Source organism: Penaeus monodon, chromosome 16 (genome assembly GCF_015228065.2).
Source record: "Penaeus monodon isolate SGIC_2016 chromosome 16, NSTDA_Pmon_1, whole genome shotgun sequence".
In the NCBI taxonomy this organism is placed as follows: domain Eukaryota; kingdom Metazoa; phylum Arthropoda; class Malacostraca; order Decapoda; family Penaeidae; genus Penaeus; species Penaeus monodon.
The window spans coordinates 16907648-16928466 of record NC_051401.1 but is presented as its reverse complement, the minus strand read 5'-3'; the positions used below and the strand labels follow the sequence as shown (position 1 = coordinate 16928466).

Here is a 20819-nt window from a genome sequence, read left to right as displayed (position 1 = left end):
CCTACAGGCAGTCAGCTCTTCTTCCTTGTGCCTACAGGTAGCAGCCACATCTCGCTTCTCTTTTCTCGCGAGCCCTGCGAGGAAACAGGATGCTTCCTCGTGGCGACCGACCCTACCCCAAGCCGCCTGCAGCGGAGAAAGCAAGACCCTTCGACTAAAGCCTAAAACTCATTTAGAAAAGGTTTACCGCGCTGTGTGATGGCGAGGGCCCCGACTGGTCTCGGCGGCGGCAAGGCAAGCGACCGAATATCTGGTCTGATTACTTACTCGGGGATGAGCGGAGGGCCTGCAGGCGTGCGTGGCACTGACTCACATGTGCCGGGTTATCCAACGTCGTTGGCTAGCGCTGGTGCCATCCCACAGACGCACATGCGCGCACGCCTCTTGTCACGCACACACGAACGCACCAGGCACACATTTTCACGCAAATGCACAAGCGGAGCCGGGCCAGTCCATGCCAACAGCCAGTCAATACACGGTCGCCTTCTTTCGTTTGCTCAACCCTAGCTCCCATTACTCATAAAGTGCACATAGGGTAGACAGAATTCCCGGATGTTCTCTCGAAAGAACGGAAGCGAAAACTGAGGACGGCGTGGGCGCGCAGCCAGACGCAAGACACGCACGAACACACCCACCTGCACTCACGTTTCCCGCACGTGTCTGCCGGGTCGCCAGTATTGCGTAAACTTCTCAAATCCAAGCGGCGGTTTGCACTGTAACCTTAATATCTACGAAATACATGTTTAAGAATAGAAAGAGAGGGTAAGATTAACCATCATGATTGCGCTTTATAAAATTCCGACAGCCGTATTCCAAATGTTTCAATTTTTAAAGTCATGATTATATGAAACTTTACTAGAAAGACATCGATCTCATTTTAAAGTAATACCAACGTGGGGAAAAAAAAAGAAACTCAGGAATTTCAAAACAAAACACCATGCTGGGATAATGGGCATCAAAGCTACCAAATCAGTCATCTCACGAGTGAACGACATTTATTTATAATACGTCCTCTCGCCGCTCATGCCGACAGAGCCGCTTCTCCGAATGACGTAACCGTTTTGGGAAACTTACCTAAGCCCTTGTCGACCTCAGTACGGTGCATTGACAAGGAACAACATCCGATTGCATTAGTTATTCCTCCAGTGCTATTCCTATATCTTACATAATCATGTGCATCTGGAAATTCAACAACGATGTGTTAGCTCTTTACATAATATAATTTATCATAAAACTATATCGCAATCGAGTGGATAGGTAGAGTATACATCTAATAAAAAAATAAAAAAAAATGAAAAGAAGAAACTCGAATAAAAAGTAAACAATAGCGAGACTTACTCTAAGATCATTACTAGATAAAATAAATACAAAATAAGACAACGAAAAAAAAATAAAATAAATAATAATTGTAATTTGTACTGTAGCCCGGATTCTGGTGAAAGGTGGGGAGAAAGCTAATAGTAACACTAGTAACAGGCACAGAAACGAAAAAAAATCTAATTAAGAATAACAGTAATAATAACAACACAATAGCAATAACAATAAATATAATAATAAACAAAGATACAACTATAAAAAATAATACTAAAATCGATGGCTAAGGATAAGAATAACACTGGATTAACAATAACGATTTCATTTAAAGACTAACAAAGGGGGAGAAGTCGCTCGTGTACTCCCCTCGTTGCGAAACCCGCGGCCGGCCGACGGCAACGCGACACCGGCGTCCCCTCACACGCTGCCACCCCTCCCCCTCCCCCCTCCCCGGGCCTTCGTGACAGACATCAGCGGCGAAAAGTCCGGACCAACCCCTTCTCCGCATCGCTCCTATTCTTCCTCTCATCATTGTCTCTCCTATTCTTCTCTTCATCCACATTTCTCCTATTCTTCCTCTCATCCCTGTCTCTCCTATTCTTCTCTTCATCCACATCTCTCCTATTCTTCCTCTCCTCATCTCCCCTATTCTCCCCCCCCCTTTTCCCTTCCTCCCTATCTCCCTACCTATCCTTTCCCTTCCCTATCCATCCTCTCCTTCCCCTCTTCTCAACCCTTCCTCACACCCCCTTCCCACTCTCCCCTCCCTCTCCCCCGCCATGCAACTTTAAACCCATACGCATCACGCACTCTGTGACTAATTGAACCCAAGTTATTCTTTCTCTTTTTACTGTTAATTTTACGATTTGTCAACTAAACAGAAATTCCGACTATTCTTAAATTAATGTCTTTTCATAATCTTCAATTGAAGTTTATGTAATACACTGTCCTACAATAAAGAGGAAGAGCAAGTATACGTTTAAGAATAGGAGGAAGAGGAGGAGGAGGAGGTATAATAATAATAATAATGAGAAGGGAAACAATAGGACCAAGAACAATATGTGAATAACAATAACATTAGTCAAAATAACAGCAATGGTAAGCTTCATTATCATAACAATAATACCTACAACAACAATAATGATGCCTGATGATAATGAAGAATAAGCCGTAGAACGAAAATAAATAGCAAAAGACGAAGAAAACAAGAAAAGAGAAGAGGAGGAAGAAGGGGACCAGTCTGAGGGCGAGGGCGATGTGGGAGAAGCGCCCATGCGGATGCTGACTCGGCCAAGGTTGCTAACTCAGCTCTGGACTGTCCACTTCTCTGCTTTTTTGTCCTTATTATTCATACGTCGCATCATATTTCTTTTGTTTGTAATCCAACACTCGTTCTATTTTATGGCCCTTGCTGTTTTTTCTTCTCCTACTCTGCTTATTTTGTACTGTTGCGCATTACTAAAATCTGTTCCACAGGCACTATTTTTCTTTCGCTTATGCCCGAATTAAGTAATCAAAATTCAATCTGGATTTAGCGTTGTACTAAGTATATATGAAGCTGTTGAAATAAGATGAACATATATAATATAATAATGTTTATCTTACGAGAGAAATGCCAACACGCAAGATGTCAAAGAATGCAATATATCTTCCCACGCTCCTAAGTAGTAATCTGACTGAAAATGCCACGACAGCTTTCGCATATATTCAGGAACTCATGACTCTGCGTTATAAAATAATGCAAAAAAGGGTGGTAATTAACATATTGTTTTAAGGTACAAGCGTGAATGGAAACATCCCTATAAAAGGAAAGCATTCAAAACCTGACCTCTGCAGATAACAGAAATGCTGCTATGACCAATGGTGCTGCTGTGAAAAAGTACTGCTCTTAAAGCCCCACGACCTGCCTTTACTTCCACGAGTAAAGCGAAGGCAGGATCTCTCAGGCTTTCAGGCTTTATATGGTCGCAACAGCTTTCACGGCGTGTAAGCCAAATCCTTGAAGAAAACTGCAATAGCCTGATCAAGAATACCAACCTAATGACTGCTAGTGATAAAACGTTTTCTGTAATCAAAAAGCGAGAAAGCGAGTCTCTCCAGACAATGCCTGTCGGTCGTAGCAATAGCAAAGAATAGTGCTGACGAATTCAACGAAAAGTGCCTACAACGAACCTGTCAACGAATGGCATTGCACCAAGAACTGTCCGTCAGCACGATAGATCATGCAAGCAGTGGATTGCAATTTGCGACCAGATGAGTGAGGTCGAAGTGGGATCAATTTAGGCACTGACCTTCGTATTTGGAAAATCTATGGAATTATACTTTTCAAAACGTTCATACGTAAGGTATAAGCTACAGTGCCGTATATATCCGTGTATGTATACAAGCGAGCGAGCGCACGCGCGCGCACGCACGCACGCACGCACGCACACACACACACACACACACACACACACACACACACACACACACACACACACACACACACACACACACACACACATATATATATATATATATATATATATATATATATATATATATATATATATATATGGTAGAAAAGCCGAGTGCAAAAACTAAATTTACTGAAAATGAGACTGCAGTTTCGAAATCCACCTGATATCATCTTCAGGTCGGACCTGAAGATGGAATCCAGGTGGATTTCGAAAATGTAGCCTCATTTTCAATAAATCTAGTTTTTGCACTCTGGGTTTTTCTACCGTGGTATCAACACGGAAGAGTGTTTTACCATTCACACACGTGTGTGTATGTATACATATATATATATATATATATATATATATATATATATATATATATATATATATTATATATAATATATGTATATATATACTATGTATATATATCAATACACATATGTATATATATACCCAACACACACCAACAACACAACAAACACCATCACCAACAAACACACACAACACACAACAACACAACAAACCACACACACCCACCACCACACACACCACCACACACATATATATATATATATATATATATATATATATATATATATTATATATTGTGTGTGTGTGTGTGTGTGTGTGGTTGTGTGTTGTGTGATTTGTATGTGGATATATTATGATGTTATATGTATATATATACATATGTTATATGTATATATATATATATGTATATATATAATATATATATATATATATATATATATGTATATAATACATATATATATATATATATAAATAAATAAATATTATATATATATAATATATATTATATTATATATATATATATGTATATATATAATATATATTGATATACATTATATATATATAATCTATATATACATATATATAAATTAATATATCGTTGAAAGTGAATAAAACTGATAATATATACAAAAGATTACATATATATGATATACAATAAGTATCATAGATTACAGTAATATGATATATAATATATATGTATATACTATATATGTATATATATATATATGTATATTATGTATATATATTTATAATAATATATATTGTTATATATGTATATATGTATGTATGTATGTATGTTTGTATATGAGGCCGCGGTGGCCGAGTGGTTAGAGCATCGGACTCAAGACTGTCACGATGGCAATCTGAGTTCGAGGATTCGAGTCACCTGCCGGCGCGTTGTTCCCTTGGGCAAGGAATTTCACCTCGACTGGGAACCATACCACGTACTCACTCCATGAGCATCACAACATATAAACTACAATTAAGTATCATGCTGTGACCACGGCGGCTCAAACATGAACCTACCGTAAAAAAAAGTATGTATATATATTTCTGTATATATATGTACATATATATGTATATATATATGTATATATATAAATATGTATATATATAAATATGTATATATATAAATAAATATATAATATATATATTATATATATATATATAATATATATATTATTGTATATTATTTAGTATATATATGTATATATATATATATACTAAATATATATTAAATATATATGTATATCAATTCATATATATATATATATCATATATATATATATATATATCAAATATATATATATATATATATCAAATATATATTATACTATATATATCATATATATTATCAATTATATATATATATATATATATATCTATATATATATATACTATATATATATATATATATAATCAATATATATGAATATATATATATATATATATAATTATATATATTTTAATATATATATATATATAGATATATATATATATATATAATATATATTATATATATATATCAATATATCAATATATATATATATATATATATAAATATATATATATATATATATATAATAATATATAAATTATATATATAAAATATATATATATAATATATATATATAAAATAATATATATAAATATATATATATATAAATATATATATATATATTAATATATATAAAATATAATTATTATATATATTATATATAAATTATTATTAATAAAATATTATTTATAATATATATATCTATATATTAATATATATAATATATATATAATATATCATATATATATATATATATTAAAATTTAATATATATATTATAATATATAATAAATATATAGAATATATATCATATAATATATATATATATATATATATATATATATATAATGTATATTCACGCGCGCACGCACACACATTGTTTATTACCTTAAGCGAGCACACTATACTCCAGCCAGTCATCGGAGCTGCAATCCTTGTCTCTTCGTTGAATTTGTCATCACGCTCTTATCACCATCACCATCGCCACATCACTCGCATAATTTAACACCAAAATTCTTCTTGCATATGAGCTACCTGAATACGTAATCGTGGGTTCGAGAGGATGCAGGCTGCGACCTCGCGATTTAGATAATTTCTCGAGCTGTTTGGTATCTGAATTATTTAGACGCTAAATAGATTTCTTTTTCTTCAATAAATTCACTTGAGGTGAAGCAAAGCAGTTGCCGGTCAAGGTTACAATAACATGAACAAATGCGACGTGCGCTGATGTCGAGAAATATATTAGAAGCAATACTCGTATTCTATCTTCATAAAATGAATTGTCGTTTCAATAAAAAAAAAGAAAAGAAAAGAAAAAAGGACGAACAACATATTCCGTAAATCTTCGATCGGCATTACAGATTCATGGCAACATCGCCAACGCGTGAGGTGTTGTCAAGCCATGCTTAGTGAGCAAGAGACTAAGAAAATAAGAATATTTGTGAGGAAAGTTTTATCAGTAGAGAGCAAGACTAACAGCGATATTAGAGGGAAAGCGAATATATCTTTATCTCAGACACTCCAATCTCTCTCTCTCTCTCGCTCTCGCTCTCTCTCTCTCTCTCTCTCTCTCTCTCTCTCTCTCTCTCTCTCTCTCTCTCTCTCTCTCTCTCCTCTCTCTCTCTCTCTCTCTCTCTCTCTCAATTCAATGAAATTACATAACACGAAATCCTCAGCTGACGTATAGCTTCTTGTGTGTGTTATTGCAGTGGATTCCAAGTGCAGAGGTCTGGCTCTTGTGAAAGACGGAGTGTAGAGTTTTCCTAGTCTTGTTAGTATTCATTATATTTCCAAGAATGAGTTTATTTAGAATTGGCTTATGGAATCACAAGACAGCACACAAGCGTACACAGACGCTCGCTCTCTCTCTCTCTCTCTCTCTCTCTCTCTCTCTCTCTCTCTCTCTCTCTCTCTCTCCCCTCTCTCTCCCTCATTCTTCCCTCTCTCTCCCTCATTCTTCCCTCTCTCTCCCTCATTCTTCCCTCTCTCTCCCTCATTCTTCCCTCTCTCTCCCTCCCTCCATTCTTCCCTCTTCCTCCCTCCCTCCCTTCTTACCTCTCCCTTCCTCCTTCCCTCCCCCTCGCCCTTCTCCCTCTCCCTCACTCCACCTTTCTCTTCCCCTTCATTTCTCTCTTATAGTGAACAACTCACTCATGGTAAGCTTGGCCTACATGGTGACAGTGTATTGATCTTCAAGAAAAACAGCTATTTTCCCACTAGCCTTCTTTGACATGTGTATCCTGACTTGGCAAATTCTAACGTGTGGATAAAAAACAAATTCCTGAATCTGAATAACGTAAAGTTTGTGATACATAAATAAGCAGTAAATCTGCATTATTTTCTATATGCCAACAGAATGGGTTGGAAGATTCGAAAGGACACTATAATACCCTTAAAATATGTAGGTTGCATCATCTCACTTCACGTCATCGCCTTACGGACGCAGCTGCTATGGAGGAAGGAGAAATCAAAATCTACGGGCACGACACTCCAAAATACGATATAAAAAAAAACAAGATGAAAATAGAAACTTTAATATAGCAGTAGCCTGTGCTCCTATTGACCCCTCCGACTTTGCCGAAATAACCGAGAGGGAATTGAACAATGTCCTTCTGAAAGGGAAAGCAACCGCCCCTGGCGAGGATGGCATTACTTACAGCGTCCTTCACCTCATTGCTCAGGCACCAGGTACCCCACTTTTACACCTGTATAGACACAGCCTATCACAAGGAATCCTCCTGGACTAAAAGCTTAATCAATCAAATACAGGCCCGTACTGTGCAAAGTGCTCGAGAGAATAATTCTAAACAGACTTATGTATCACATAAATGCTGGATTTCTTCCAGGACGTAGCAGCTAGCACTGTAATGCAGAGTACTTAACAAACTCAAACTCAGGCATGCAAACCGTATTTCTTGATCTTCAATCTGCCTTTGATATTACAGAGACATTACCCTTGAGCAACTAGCTAGCTTTGGTATTCTAGTTTACATGGATGAAAATGTATCTATCGAATCGATCGGCTCATGGCCTCTTCAGGGGCATTAAGAGTACTCATACAAAAATATCTGAACTCGGCACACCTCAGAGAGGCGTACTAGTCCCATGCTATTCAATATCTTAATGCACAGATTACTAGGCGATATACCACATGAGGGCAATGACTCCATTATTTGCTATGTCGATGATATTTGCATTAAATCCTCATCCGAGGAGAGAATGCAAGAGATTCTAGTGTGACTTAAATATTTCGACTGAAAAAAAACAAGGCACTTAGGCCAAAGACAATCCCTCTGCCAAAGTTTCATATAAATAACATTGCGCTAGATCTTTGCCTCTAGTACAAATACCTCGGAGTTCATCCGAAATCTGAAAAGACTGTTGGAACGGCTGAAGCCACATAGGACACTTGTTGGCAAAGCCTATGGTATCAATGTCAACATTGCGAGACTCTTATTGTCATACAGTCATACGATCAGTAGATTATTATATATTGCATCTAGTATTGTTCAAGGAATCAGAGTTTATTTGTTTAGAGAATTGTACAAAATGAGGCCATGAAATTCATTTTTGGTGCCCCTAGAACAACAAGGATTGTGAATATGAGAACAGAACTTAATTTTCCTTCTGTTTACGAAAGAATATTATATATAAATACCACATTTAGTGTCACATCAATTAGAGAACCCCTCCATTGTGCAGAGTTCCAAAGACAAACAAAACATAGAACAGAGGAGCTAACTTTGAATGACAACACTGATTCATATTCAAATCCATTTAAACAATTAGCTTATCTGAACATACCCATAACTAAGACCCAAAATAAACGTTCTGTTCCACCGTGGAAAATGTCAGACCTAAATGTATATTATACGACTGCCCCGAAAAAGATAGTGTCCCCTCTGATGTACTTAAGCAGTATGAACTTACAATCATAAATGAACATCATTAAAATATGTCCAATGCATATGAACCAGGATTGTAGGAAGGTTCATGACCGGGCTAGCACTACTCAAATTGAGTTGCTAGGAATACTCGTGGCCACCGAATTTCTATTGAATCAAGGCTCAGGGGTAACTTTCTACGATTCACAGAGTGCTCTCCAGGCTCTGAACACTCTAGACAAAGGTACAGGATATATTGCAAATGACATCAGGATAAACGTGTATCGTGCAAAAGAACGAGGCCATGATATATGTTTTGTGTGGATTCCATCGCATGTTGGGATCCTTAAGCATGATCATGCTGGTCGCCTAGCAAAGTCAGCCTGTGACAAGCAAAGTGTGGATATAGATCTTGGGGTACCTCTTTCTAGGATTTTATAAATCATTAAAGCTTCCTTCAAAGAGGACTTGAGTGAGCTGATTAATTTTCAACGACTTGAAAACTCTAGCATAAAGCACTATGACCGGTTTACGAAGATTCATTCATCTATGGTTTATATAAAACAAGAACAAGACAGTGTGACATTGTGACCGCAATAATCAGGCTTGGATACAGATTGTATTGGCAGGTCAGTACAGTTTGTAACGTCGAAGAAACTAAGTGTAAACTCTGTAATGAAGAATATAAGCGAAAACTTGTACATTATATCTCAGAGTGCCATGTGTTACAGCCTTTCAGACCACCTAGTATGAGATACGGAGAACTATGTTACTATTTCATATCATCTGATGTCTTAGAAGATATACTTTTGTTGTATCCTAAATTTGGAATGTAGTATCACATGACCGCATATCAAATGTAGCAGAGCCTTTCCACGCCCGGCGTGGCAGATGAGTAGACAAATGACTGTGTAATTGTTCCTTTCCCTTTAACTGATATAATACTTATCATAATAATGTTATAGCCTACAATTCAAATGTAATACCATTATATAATGACCATGCTTCAAATGTACTCCAGATTGGCCATGCCTGTGCAGTTAATCAGGAATAATAAAAAATAAATAAATAAATAAATAAAAAGCATGATTCATATTTTCATTTTTAAATGTACAAATAGAGTAACCACAGAATACTGTCGAATTTATGTAAAACCTGTAATCACGATTCCCCATTCCTGAGTAGGTAGCCAGGGTGGTAAATAAACATAACTTAAAATCGGATCAGAATTATCCAGCCCAGTAGTTTAGAATAAAGATGTGGGGATAAATGTCAGTGCCACAACGACGACTGTGAACATAACGCAGAAGTACTTTTGCTCTGGCTGCAAAATAAGTCAACACTTAGACCATGATTGGTGTTAAGGAATCCCCTCCGCCTTACAGTCCCAAAGAAGCTTAATCAATAGCGAAGTCAGCTTTGAGTATCGGTAACACTCCATAACGATGTGCTTACCTCCTAGAAATGTACATACTACGAGTTAATACAACTGGACGAAAGGCTCCAGAAGGTCAGTTTATTCCACCTTGGGAAATGTCCCTGCGTTACCTTGTTATTCAGTATTTTTTTTTTTAAACAACAATATAAATGAATGGTGAATTAAAACAGAACAGATTGTTCTTATGTTGTGTATAAAACAATATTTCGCAAGATTTGCAGATTTTAAGAAAGTTCATGACAGGGTTAGCACCACGAACGTTATATTGGTATGAATGTTGCTGTCAAGAAAATCTTTATTGAATCAAGGATCGGGAATCATTTTCAAAGAATGACAGATGCTCCCCAGGCCCTGAACACTAAAAGGTGGCCATGGTATACAGTTTGTGAGGATAATATCGATAGGCGATCAATCAGTATGAGACAAACTGAATGTGGACAGCTTATCTATAATTTATCTCACGAAAGTTGCAGCATAAAACACCGACAGAAAAGATCATCGTCCGAGTTCACAAACGACAAGAAAAAAAGAGAGAGAGAGAAAAAAAATTATACTCTGACTACAAGAATTGGGCTTAGTTATACAGGCTGTATGGGCAGGTCGGCGAAACAACCTCTGTAAACACAATAAAGAACTTAAACGAGTTGCATGTACTACCTTTCAGGATGCCTAACATCTCACCACACACACACACACACACACACACACACACACACACACACATACACAACACACACACACACACACACACACACACACACACACACACACACACACACACACATATAAAACTACATATAATACATATATATATATATATATATAATATATATATATATATATATATATATATATATATATATATATATATATATATATATCAGTTCTTGCTCCCGTCTGTCCAGTTAGCCGGGATGGTAAATAAAAGGGAGTAAACTACTAAAATAAAAAACAAATGATAAGGATTGTACTTGAAAAAAATAAAACCATAAAACAAGAAATAAAAAAAAAAATAAAAGATTAGCAAGGTAACCACTATTAAAACACAAATAGAAAAAAACGCTGGTATGAGACCAATGTATTTATATATATAATAAAAAAATAATAATGCCCTGTAAAACTGCACAGCGTATAGTTCAGGCAGTGATCTCGTGAATAATATAATACTTCAGGTAGCTATTCCACGTAAGGTGTTCGTACCCAAGATTACATGACAAAACTTTTCGGCCCAAACAGCAAGAGCTTTCTGGAATCGATAAACAAAGCAAAGTGTTATAAGAAATAAACACTCGTTATAACTAAGCTGTAAATAATAACGAGGGATTAACCAAAGTGGTAATAAATCCGCACAGTAAAACACCGCAAGAATCACGTACAGTCATGGACAAAAATTCGGGACCGTAAATGAGGCTTCAAAACCCGGCTATATATTGGCTCAGTCCCGCCTAGTACGAGTACCTGGCCAACGCTACTTCAAACACCTGGGGAGCAGAGAGCGACTTCCAATCAGCTGTGATGCAATGTCGATCCAGTAAACACCGCGGATGTGCAGCCACGTACGCTTCTGTCACCCGTGCAGTCTCGTGCAGATTTTGTCAGGGAAGCTCTCTGGCGCTCTTTCTTTCAATACTTCGGTAAATCTAATAATCTATGGTATGTCACAGGGATGACTACAAAATAAATAAACAGTATTACTTCGGAATTTACTAAGGCATTTACTGTCTTCAAATACCATGACGTCAAAAAAAGCTTTCATATATATGTGTATGTGTGTGTGTGTGTGTGTGTGTGTGTGTGTGTGTGTGTGTGTGTGTGTGTGTGTGTGTGTGTGTGTGTGTGTGTGTGTGTGTGTGTGTGTGTGTGTGTGTGTGTGTGTGTGTGTACGCGCGCGCGCATTACTATCGTGCATCTAATATCCTATTGTGCCTAACATATGAGAGTTAAATAAAAACGAAAGGGGACAAGGCTAGCAGTGGAAGCCTCAATTCGTCTTATGAGGTTAACTTACCCAGATCATTCGACCAACTTTTCGGCACCAAACAGAGACTTGCACCGCGCGCACTTTCCTCAGCCGCCCTGATACGACAAGTCAAGCATGACGAGCATTTTCATTTACAAGAGTGATTATTTACGTTAATTCAGAACGACTGTCCTTGTGCTCAACATAAGCAGGGTAAAAATCCATGAAAAAGATAAGATAAAGGTATTGGCGTGTGCCCTGCCTGCCCCGCCTGCGTCGAGATCACCTCAGATGATATAACTCAATATGCAATGTGTCCAGGGAAATAAGGGAAATAAAAATACTGATATATATAAAAAGAATAAGAAAAGGTAATCAAATAAGAAACGCTATCTTAAGGGACCGACTTTGTAATTCTAAGATTCCTGGCGAAATGGGTGCCGCCCTCGAGGCCGTAGGATGTGCACGTGTCCCGGGCATGGGCGGAGGAGGAGCCTTTGGCGTCACGCTCACGTTGCGTCCCCCGAGACGAAGTCAGGACTGCCCAGCCAAGGCCGCGCGCTCCTGATTCTTGCCGCCCCTCGCCGAGTCGCATGCCCGTCGCCCTCTACATGACCCCCTATTCCTCTTCACTTCATTGTGTATTCATTGGCCTTCATACGTTCATTCTCAACTCTCGAATTCCTTACGCAATGGCCTCCTTCGACAACGGAGTCCTGCTGCCTGGCGACAGGTCCCCTTCAAGCGGGATAGCAACACGAGGGAAGCGGGGCAGAGGCAGAGGTAGATGAACAGATGGACAGATAGGGTGAGAAAGGGAGAGGGAGAGGGGAGAGGGGGAGAGGGGGGAGGGAGGGAGGAGGGAGGGAGGGAGGGGAGGAGAGAGAGGGGGAGGGGAAGAGGGGAGGAGAGAGAGGGAGGGAGAGAGAGGAGAGGAGAGGAGAGAGAGGGAAGAGAGGAGAGAGAGAGAGAGAGAGAGAGAGAGAGAGAGAGAGAGAGAGAGAGAGCGAAGAGAGGGTGGCGAGCGAGAGGAAAGCGATTGTACTGACGGAGGAAGAACGCCTGGGGAGTGGGGGGCGGTGCCACTCGCCAAAAGGGTCAGCAGCCGCACTATGTGAACCGTATCGAATATTGATTCTTTCACGGGGAAATTTGCTTTACCATTTCTCCTGGCGATCTACGTAAGCGTGCGTTACTCGCCTTCACCCTCAGAGGCATAAAACCCCACGAAGAAATTAGGACATGAAATTATTGATATACACAGAGGACATTTCTCGCACCAGTCTGTATGCAGGCCTTGAATCATTCGCACATGGACAGTGTTGCAGAAGTCTCATGAATGACCAGCTTTCTGCGGTATACACGTGACTTGATGTACACGTGACTGAAACCCCATTTTGTATGTACACCAAGGTTAAAGTACTTTCTGCACACGAGAGTCACTTGATATGCATGATATCGCGCCCTCTGCATCTCTGGCATACCGGCACACGCGGTTGTTAAAATACTGCTAATGTCAAGGCAATGGTACTTTTGCATGGCACTTAAAAAAACAACCTGCCTTGCTTCACATACAATCTTTGGATGTAGGCTTGCAGTAATCACAATCCCATTCCCCAAACTTAGGGGTCGCCGTCGCTGCCACCTGAATCGAGAGAAGAGACGCCTCGAGCACGCGCCGCCCGAAATCCGAGGCGGGTCTCGAAAGGCAGGCTCTCGTTCCAAGCGGGGAGGAAAGTCTGCCATCGCTCGGAAATTCTTCCAATTTAGATAAGTAAAACTTCCCTCGTATAAACAACTTTAAATCTACGCATGGATACATGTCGAACTGCAACTGCCTTACCTGGTTTCTTTGGTGAGATCCACCGACGACTCCATTTTCGTCCTCGCTCCTTGGTCCACTTGGGTGACCAGACAACACCAACAATGTCTTTGTGGGGATCCACTGAGCACTTTATTCTAGATTATTTCATCGACTGATCGATTCTAACGTACTATTGCTTCCTGTGGAGTTCATGCGATTTAGTATGGCTGTGACGAGCGGGAGTCTCCCCCCCTTCCTGCCCTCAACAAAAGGACTCTAGAAAATCCCTAAGTGTCCTGGAGTTCCCCGATATGGCCTCGATAATTAATGAACTACAATCCTGTTCTTCTACTTCACAAATCATTCTTTACGGTCGCCTGTCTGCCTGTCTGTCTGTCTGTCTGTCTCTATCGCGACCGCAGTCAGCACACAGAGTACCAGATCGTTTCCTCCATCCGGTGCCTCCCCCCCCCCCGCCCCTCCCATTTCCAGGGCCACAAACTGGGGCAAAGCTGCACAAAAATTGCAGGTTCCCGACTGAATCATGCAGCTGGACTTCGGTTGATTATCGGTAGTCACGTTATCATCCGTTTCATGGCAATTCCAACGTCCTTGGTTGGATCTGAGAACATTTGCTGAATTAAAGTACTCAAAGTGGATAGAGCGAGAATTTCAAATAGACTGGATCGAGTGCGATTTGATATCTATGTGTGTGTGTGTGTGTGTGTGTGTGTGTGTGTGTGTGTGTGTGTGTGTGTGTGTGTGTGTGTGTGTGTGTGTGTGTGTGTGTGTGTGTGTTTATGTAAAAGAAGACATTTATATAAGCTATATAACGAAGTTAATGTTAATTCAGTAAGAGTAATAGCAAAAACTCTAGGGAGTCAGACAGCCTAATATCACTTGCTGATAAACAGCAAAGAAGCAATTAAGCAATCGCATGTATATTACATCTCTGAGTCTTCAGGCCATTTAGTATCTAGTTATTTATAGTGTAATGTCATATAATGTTATGATCATACATCCGAATGATCAAAGTTCGCCCATGCTAGGCAGGCAAATGAAGGACAAATCGAAACTAAGGTGACAGTGTGTTGGACTCGTGAATGGAGCGGACTGCGCGTAGATCAATCAAATCTAAAAGAATTAAAATGCTAATCTTGCAACACGGACTATGCTATGGACCCCAGGGCGCTATATCATACTTGACACAGTTTGACGTTTCAGATAAACTATCTTTTATCTCTACTTTGTTGTGTGCGTCATCGTACAACTCAGGAATCTTGAAATTGCATCTACAGGTAGCGAGTAGGAAAATACATTTACTATGATATACACAAGCATGGCTATTATGTAAATCAATCCAAAACTGATGTTCTCTTTAGCAGGACAAGTGGAAATGGACTGGGCTACCATCCCTCTAAAAAAGTAAAAAAACACGACCTCCGATTTCCCTTTTAAAGGTAAGAGATCTATGCTGATAGTACAAATCCTCTAGTATTGCGTGCCGGCCAATTAATCTTAATTTAACATCATTTGAACGAAAAGACCCTGGAAAAGGATAATATTAACGTTACACTTCCAAGGCCCATTTACTAATTTGTTCATAAACAGCAGTAACGTTTTATTCGTCACGCCATTTAGCAAGAAAAATAGAAGAAAAGTTAAACCAAACAGCCAGGAGAACTGCAATTGACAGCCATCTTGGTTACGGAGCGCCACTCTTTGCACCAGTTTGTTCCTAGGAAATCATGTCCCGAGGACTCTCAAATCTTCGTTATTTTCTATCCTTGATATTCCATTGGACTAACTAAGATTCACGTTGTTGACATAATAACGCCAAATCAAAAGAAATGACAGCCACTTCTACTCTGACTTGATGCGTTTGTTGTTTGTTTGTTTGTTTGAGGTGATGACGCGGCAGATTTCCGATATAATCTCCACTACATTCATTATTAGACGTTTCATTTCTAGTTTCTACAATGTTTTTTTTAATTATCATCCATTCATTTCTTGCCGAGTGTAGGCGGTTCGACTTGTTAATTAGTCTTTATTTCGCCTTCGGATCAAGTTTAAAATATATTAAACAACATTCTCTAACTGTACGACGAACTAAATAAACATCAGGGGGACTAAGAGAGAGAAAAAAAAAAAACAAGAAAACAAGAAGAACCAAATAATACAGTAATAATAATAATGATATCTATAATAATGATAATAATAATAACAACAATAACAATAAATAATCAAATAAAGAAATCAATAAAAATACAACTGAAATAAATCCCAAGAAAATGCGACGACGACAATTCCAGGAAGCGGGTGGGTGTCGCGGAGGCAAGACCTGGCAGGAAGGCGCGCGAACCATCTCCGTCTGCACTCGGAGGGACGCTCGATAAATTCGCCCCTCGCATTCCGAACGAGAGAGAGAGAGAGAGAGAGAGAGAGAGAGAGAGAGAGAGAGAGAGAGAGAGAGAGAGAGAGAGAGAGAGAGAGAGAGAGAGAGAGAGAGAGAGAGAGAGAAATAAAATTAGCCATTGACGAATATAGGCTAAGGAAGATGAAAAAGAGAAGGTGCGTGAAGGGCACCTGCGCGAGTCAGAGCCTCAATCGGCGTCTCCGAAGGAAGGTCTTGGGTTGCCAGCCACCTGCGGACCCACGCGATATCTCCCTTGACTCTGGACCCATTATTCTGATTGGCTAATTGGTGACTGACCAGGCTCGCATGACCAATCGCCAGTCGTAATAAAAGAGTAGTTGTATAAGTCTTTCTGTCGGTGAATGGCCGCCTCTAATAGATATAACACCGGAAGGATCAATACTTTTTTAGTATCACCCGAATTCTAATGAACAAGCTGCTTCACAAGTATGACTTACTTTCATCGGGTTCAGCTTTCCAAGTCAGTGTGATGTCAAGCATTTTACAGACTAAATACTGTCTTAAATTTCAATATAACTCTGGGCTATTAATTAATTTAACATAAATAGAGACGTTCAGAAAAGAAAAGAAAAAAATACAAGGAGACGCATGTAAATTGCACAATCGTATGCCAATCAAATACATCAAAAGATATTTAATTCAAACAGAAGAATCGAGGACAGAACCAGACACCAAACTGCAAAGGTTCACAACGCGTCGCCGATCTCCGAGTAAGCTAACTTCAGCGAACAACCTTCTCACTGGCAATAAAATCGTAAATGCACAACGTTCGAAATGAAAAACATCCACAAAGAGAAGTGAAAAAACGGCGCAACGTCTCGAACGTGGTCATCAATTAACCTAGACGTCTTTATCAAAGGATAACCTAATAATGGATAGGCCTACTCGCATCAAAGCGACTATGTTGACTCCGAGGTTCCAGTTGGGATTTACCGTCTGCTGAGGCATCTCGTTCGACTTAAAACGTCTCTAATATAGTATTAATTATTTTCTTATTTTGTAGTTTATTATTCCTATCTTTACAATTTTATTACATTCACCCTCCCCGCGTGTCCTAGATAGGTATCTCTCACAGCGGCACTCGTTTGCTCGTATTTTTTTTTACTCTTCGAATTTTCTGAGTGTATTTTGGGAATATTTAAAAGTCTGTGTAAACTTTGGGACTGGAGAATGGGTTATCGACTTACATATAGAATGTTTTTTTTCTGCAATGATGTAACTGCACATCAAATTATTTTTGTGTACGCTGATCTCACATCCGCACATTCAGTCAGATATTTTCGTAGTAATTCGGGAGAAATAATGCTCAGATAAATCTGTTGTAGTACCTTCCCTTAAATAAATACACATTTCTTCTTATTATTCCTTGATAAATAATAAGTGATTAATCCCAATATAATTGTTCGAAATCACTGACGAAGCGCGCACCTCAAACTGCAATTTCTGCTCACTGGAAACGATTTTCCACAAAAGATGCCAATTAGGATATTTACAATATGAAAACCAACTTCGAAATCATTAATTTAAGTCTTGACCTTAATAAATACACAAGAATATAAAGCGAAATGCAATTATGAATAAAACACAAGTTATGAAGCTGCACGACAACTCGCTGCATGGAAAACGGAACCCAACTTCCGTTGCGTAAGCTTAGACATTCGGTTATGTAAGGCGCCGGACGTTCCCAAAGCAGACGTAACGTGGCCTGACCCGCGCCCACCAAATTGCGCCCGAGCTGCAACCCACGCCATACTCAGTCGCATTTTCAGCTGCTTACGAACGGGTGCCTTCGCAAAGACCACTGTAATGCACACTATCCAAATCATCTGTAATGCAACAGGAAGGCCGCCCTCCTGCTCGTGCTGTTTAATTTTCTCACTTCGCCAACTGTGATCATCCCGAGCCCAAGCCCCAAGAAACTCCCAGGTGCCCCTCCCGCCGTCACAGCGCCAAGGGTCCTCCCCGCGCGATCGCTGCCGCTCGACGCCTCACCGCCACCGGGTAACAACAGGAACTGACCAACAGGTGCTCCCGCAACTTACTATGAGCAACCAACCCTTAACCTGGTCCTAGCTCCACCCCCTCTTCCTCCTCGTCTTCTATCCATATCTCTAACCTAAGAAACATTGCATAACAGGTCGGTCTTCAAAACAGTGATTGATATTCTGGACACAACACGATCGCGTCACGCCAGCGTCTATCATCACGATCAGCTCGTTTTCAGACCCAAATACTGTTCTTTATAAATATACTGAAATAATTCCAATCTTGCAAGGCTTCCAATTTGCATGTCATTTTGCAATATTTACGTTATCAGTTTATACAATTGCAGAGGGAGTTATATGAACAACACATTCCTTTTCGCCTTTATATAACGAAGACATTTTGGGGACATAATAAACAGATGTCTGATGCTGGCTCACGACTCCTCTATGCCCCAACACACAGATATAAGTATGAATACAATGTACGCAAAAACTTACGTCACACTCGCACTCAGATACCAATACCTGTACTATGTATAAGTTGTATAAGTCTTTCTGTCGGTGAATGGCCGCCTCTAATAGATATAACAACGGAAGCATCAATACTTTTTTAGTATCACCCGAATTCTAATGAACAAGCTGCTTCACAAGTATGACTTACTTCCATCGGGTTCAGCTTTCCAAGTCAGTGTGATGTCAAGCATTTTACAGACTAAATACTGTCTTAAATTTCAATATAACTCTGGGCTATTGATTAATTTACCATAAATAGAGACGTTCAGAAAAGAAAAGAAAAAAATACAAGGAGACGCATGTAAATTGCACAATCGTATGCCAATCAAATACATCAAAAGATAATTAATTCAAACAGAAGAATCGAGGACAGAACCAGACACCAAACTGCAAAGGTTCATAACGCGTCACCGATCTCCGAGTAAGCTGACTTCAGCGAACAACCTTCCCACTAGCAATAAAATCGTAAATGCACAACGTTCGAAATGAAAAACATCCACAAAGAGAAGTGAAAAAACGGCGCAACGTCTCGAACGTGGTCATCAATTAACCTAGACGTCTTTATCAAAGGATAACCTAATAATGGATAGGCCTACTCGCATCAAAGCGACTATATTGACTCCGAGGTTCCAGTTGGGATTTACCGTCTGCTGAGGCATCTCGTTCGACTTAAAACGTCTCTAATATAGTATTAATTATTTTCTTATTTTGTAGTTTATTATTCCTATCTTTACAATTTTATTACATTCACCCTCCCCGCGTGTCCTAGATAGGTATCTCTCACAGCGGCACTAGTTTGCTCGTATTTTTTTTTACTCTTCGAATTTTCTGAGTGTATTTTGGGAATATTTAAAAGTCTGTGTAAACTTTGGGACTGGAGAATGGGTTATCGACTTACATATAGAATGTTTTTTTTCTGCAATGATGTAACTGCACATCAAATTATTTTTTGTGTACGCTTGATCTCACATCCGCACATTCAGTCAGATATTTTCGTAGTAATTCGGGAGAAATAATGCTCAGATAAATCTGTTGTAGTACCTTCCCTTAAATAAATACACATTTCTTCTTATTATTCCTTGATAAATAATAAGTGATTAATCCCAATATAATTGTTCGAAATCACTGACGAAGCGCGCACCTCAAACTGCAATTTCTGCTCACTGGAAACGATTTTCCACAAAAGATGCCAATTAGGATATTTACAATATGAAAACCAACTTCGAAATCATTAATTTAAGTCTTGACCTTAATAAATACACAAGAATATAAAGCGAAATGCAATTATGAATAAAACACAAGTTATGAAGCTGCACGACAACTCGCTGCATGGAAAACGGAACCCAACTTCCGTTGCGTAAGCTTAGACATTCGGTTATGTAAGGCGCCGGACGTTCCCAAAGCAGACGTAACGTGGCCTGACCCGCGCCCACCAAATTGCGCCCGAGCTGCAACCCACGCCATACTCAGTCGCATTTTCAGCTGCTTACGAACGGGTGCCTTCGCAAAGACCACTGTAATGCACACTATCCAAATCATCTGTAATGCAACAGGAAGGCCGCCCTCCTGCTCGTGCTGTTTAATTTTCTCACTTCGCCAACTGTGATCATCCCGAGCCCAAGCCCCAAGAAACTCCCAGGTGCCCCTCCCGCCGTCACAGCGCCAAGGGTCCTCC

General features: G+C 39.3%; 1 protein-coding gene and 1 long non-coding RNA gene across 5 annotated transcripts in view; one reads left to right on the top strand and one right to left on the bottom strand.

Annotated features, from left to right (window-relative positions):
* Positions 1 to 7636, top strand: part of LOC119582580 — an 18483-nt gene extending 10847 nt beyond the window's left edge. Inside the window, exon 2 of the long non-coding RNA XR_005229649.1 lies at positions 7479 to 7636. This is a non-coding gene — a long non-coding RNA (uncharacterized LOC119582580). The remainder of the gene's footprint in view (positions 1 to 7478) is intronic.
* The window catches only part of LOC119582578 (sodium- and chloride-dependent GABA transporter ine-like), a 127265-nt gene that overhangs the window by 17497 nt on the left and 88949 nt on the right, over positions 1 to 20819 (bottom strand). Inside the window, exon 2 of one of the 4 annotated variants that reach the window (XM_037930944.1) lies at positions 14249 to 14409. The exons of 1 other annotated variant lie outside the window; for it this stretch is intronic. In XM_037930944.1, the coding sequence (XP_037786872.1) occupies positions 14249 to 14283 (35 nt within the window). In that variant the 5' untranslated portion in view covers positions 14284 to 14409. Of the gene's footprint in view, positions 1 to 187; positions 418 to 14248; positions 14410 to 20819 lie in introns of those variants that run through there. 2 more of the 4 variants (XM_037930941.1, XM_037930943.1) reach the window with 2 other exon arrangements.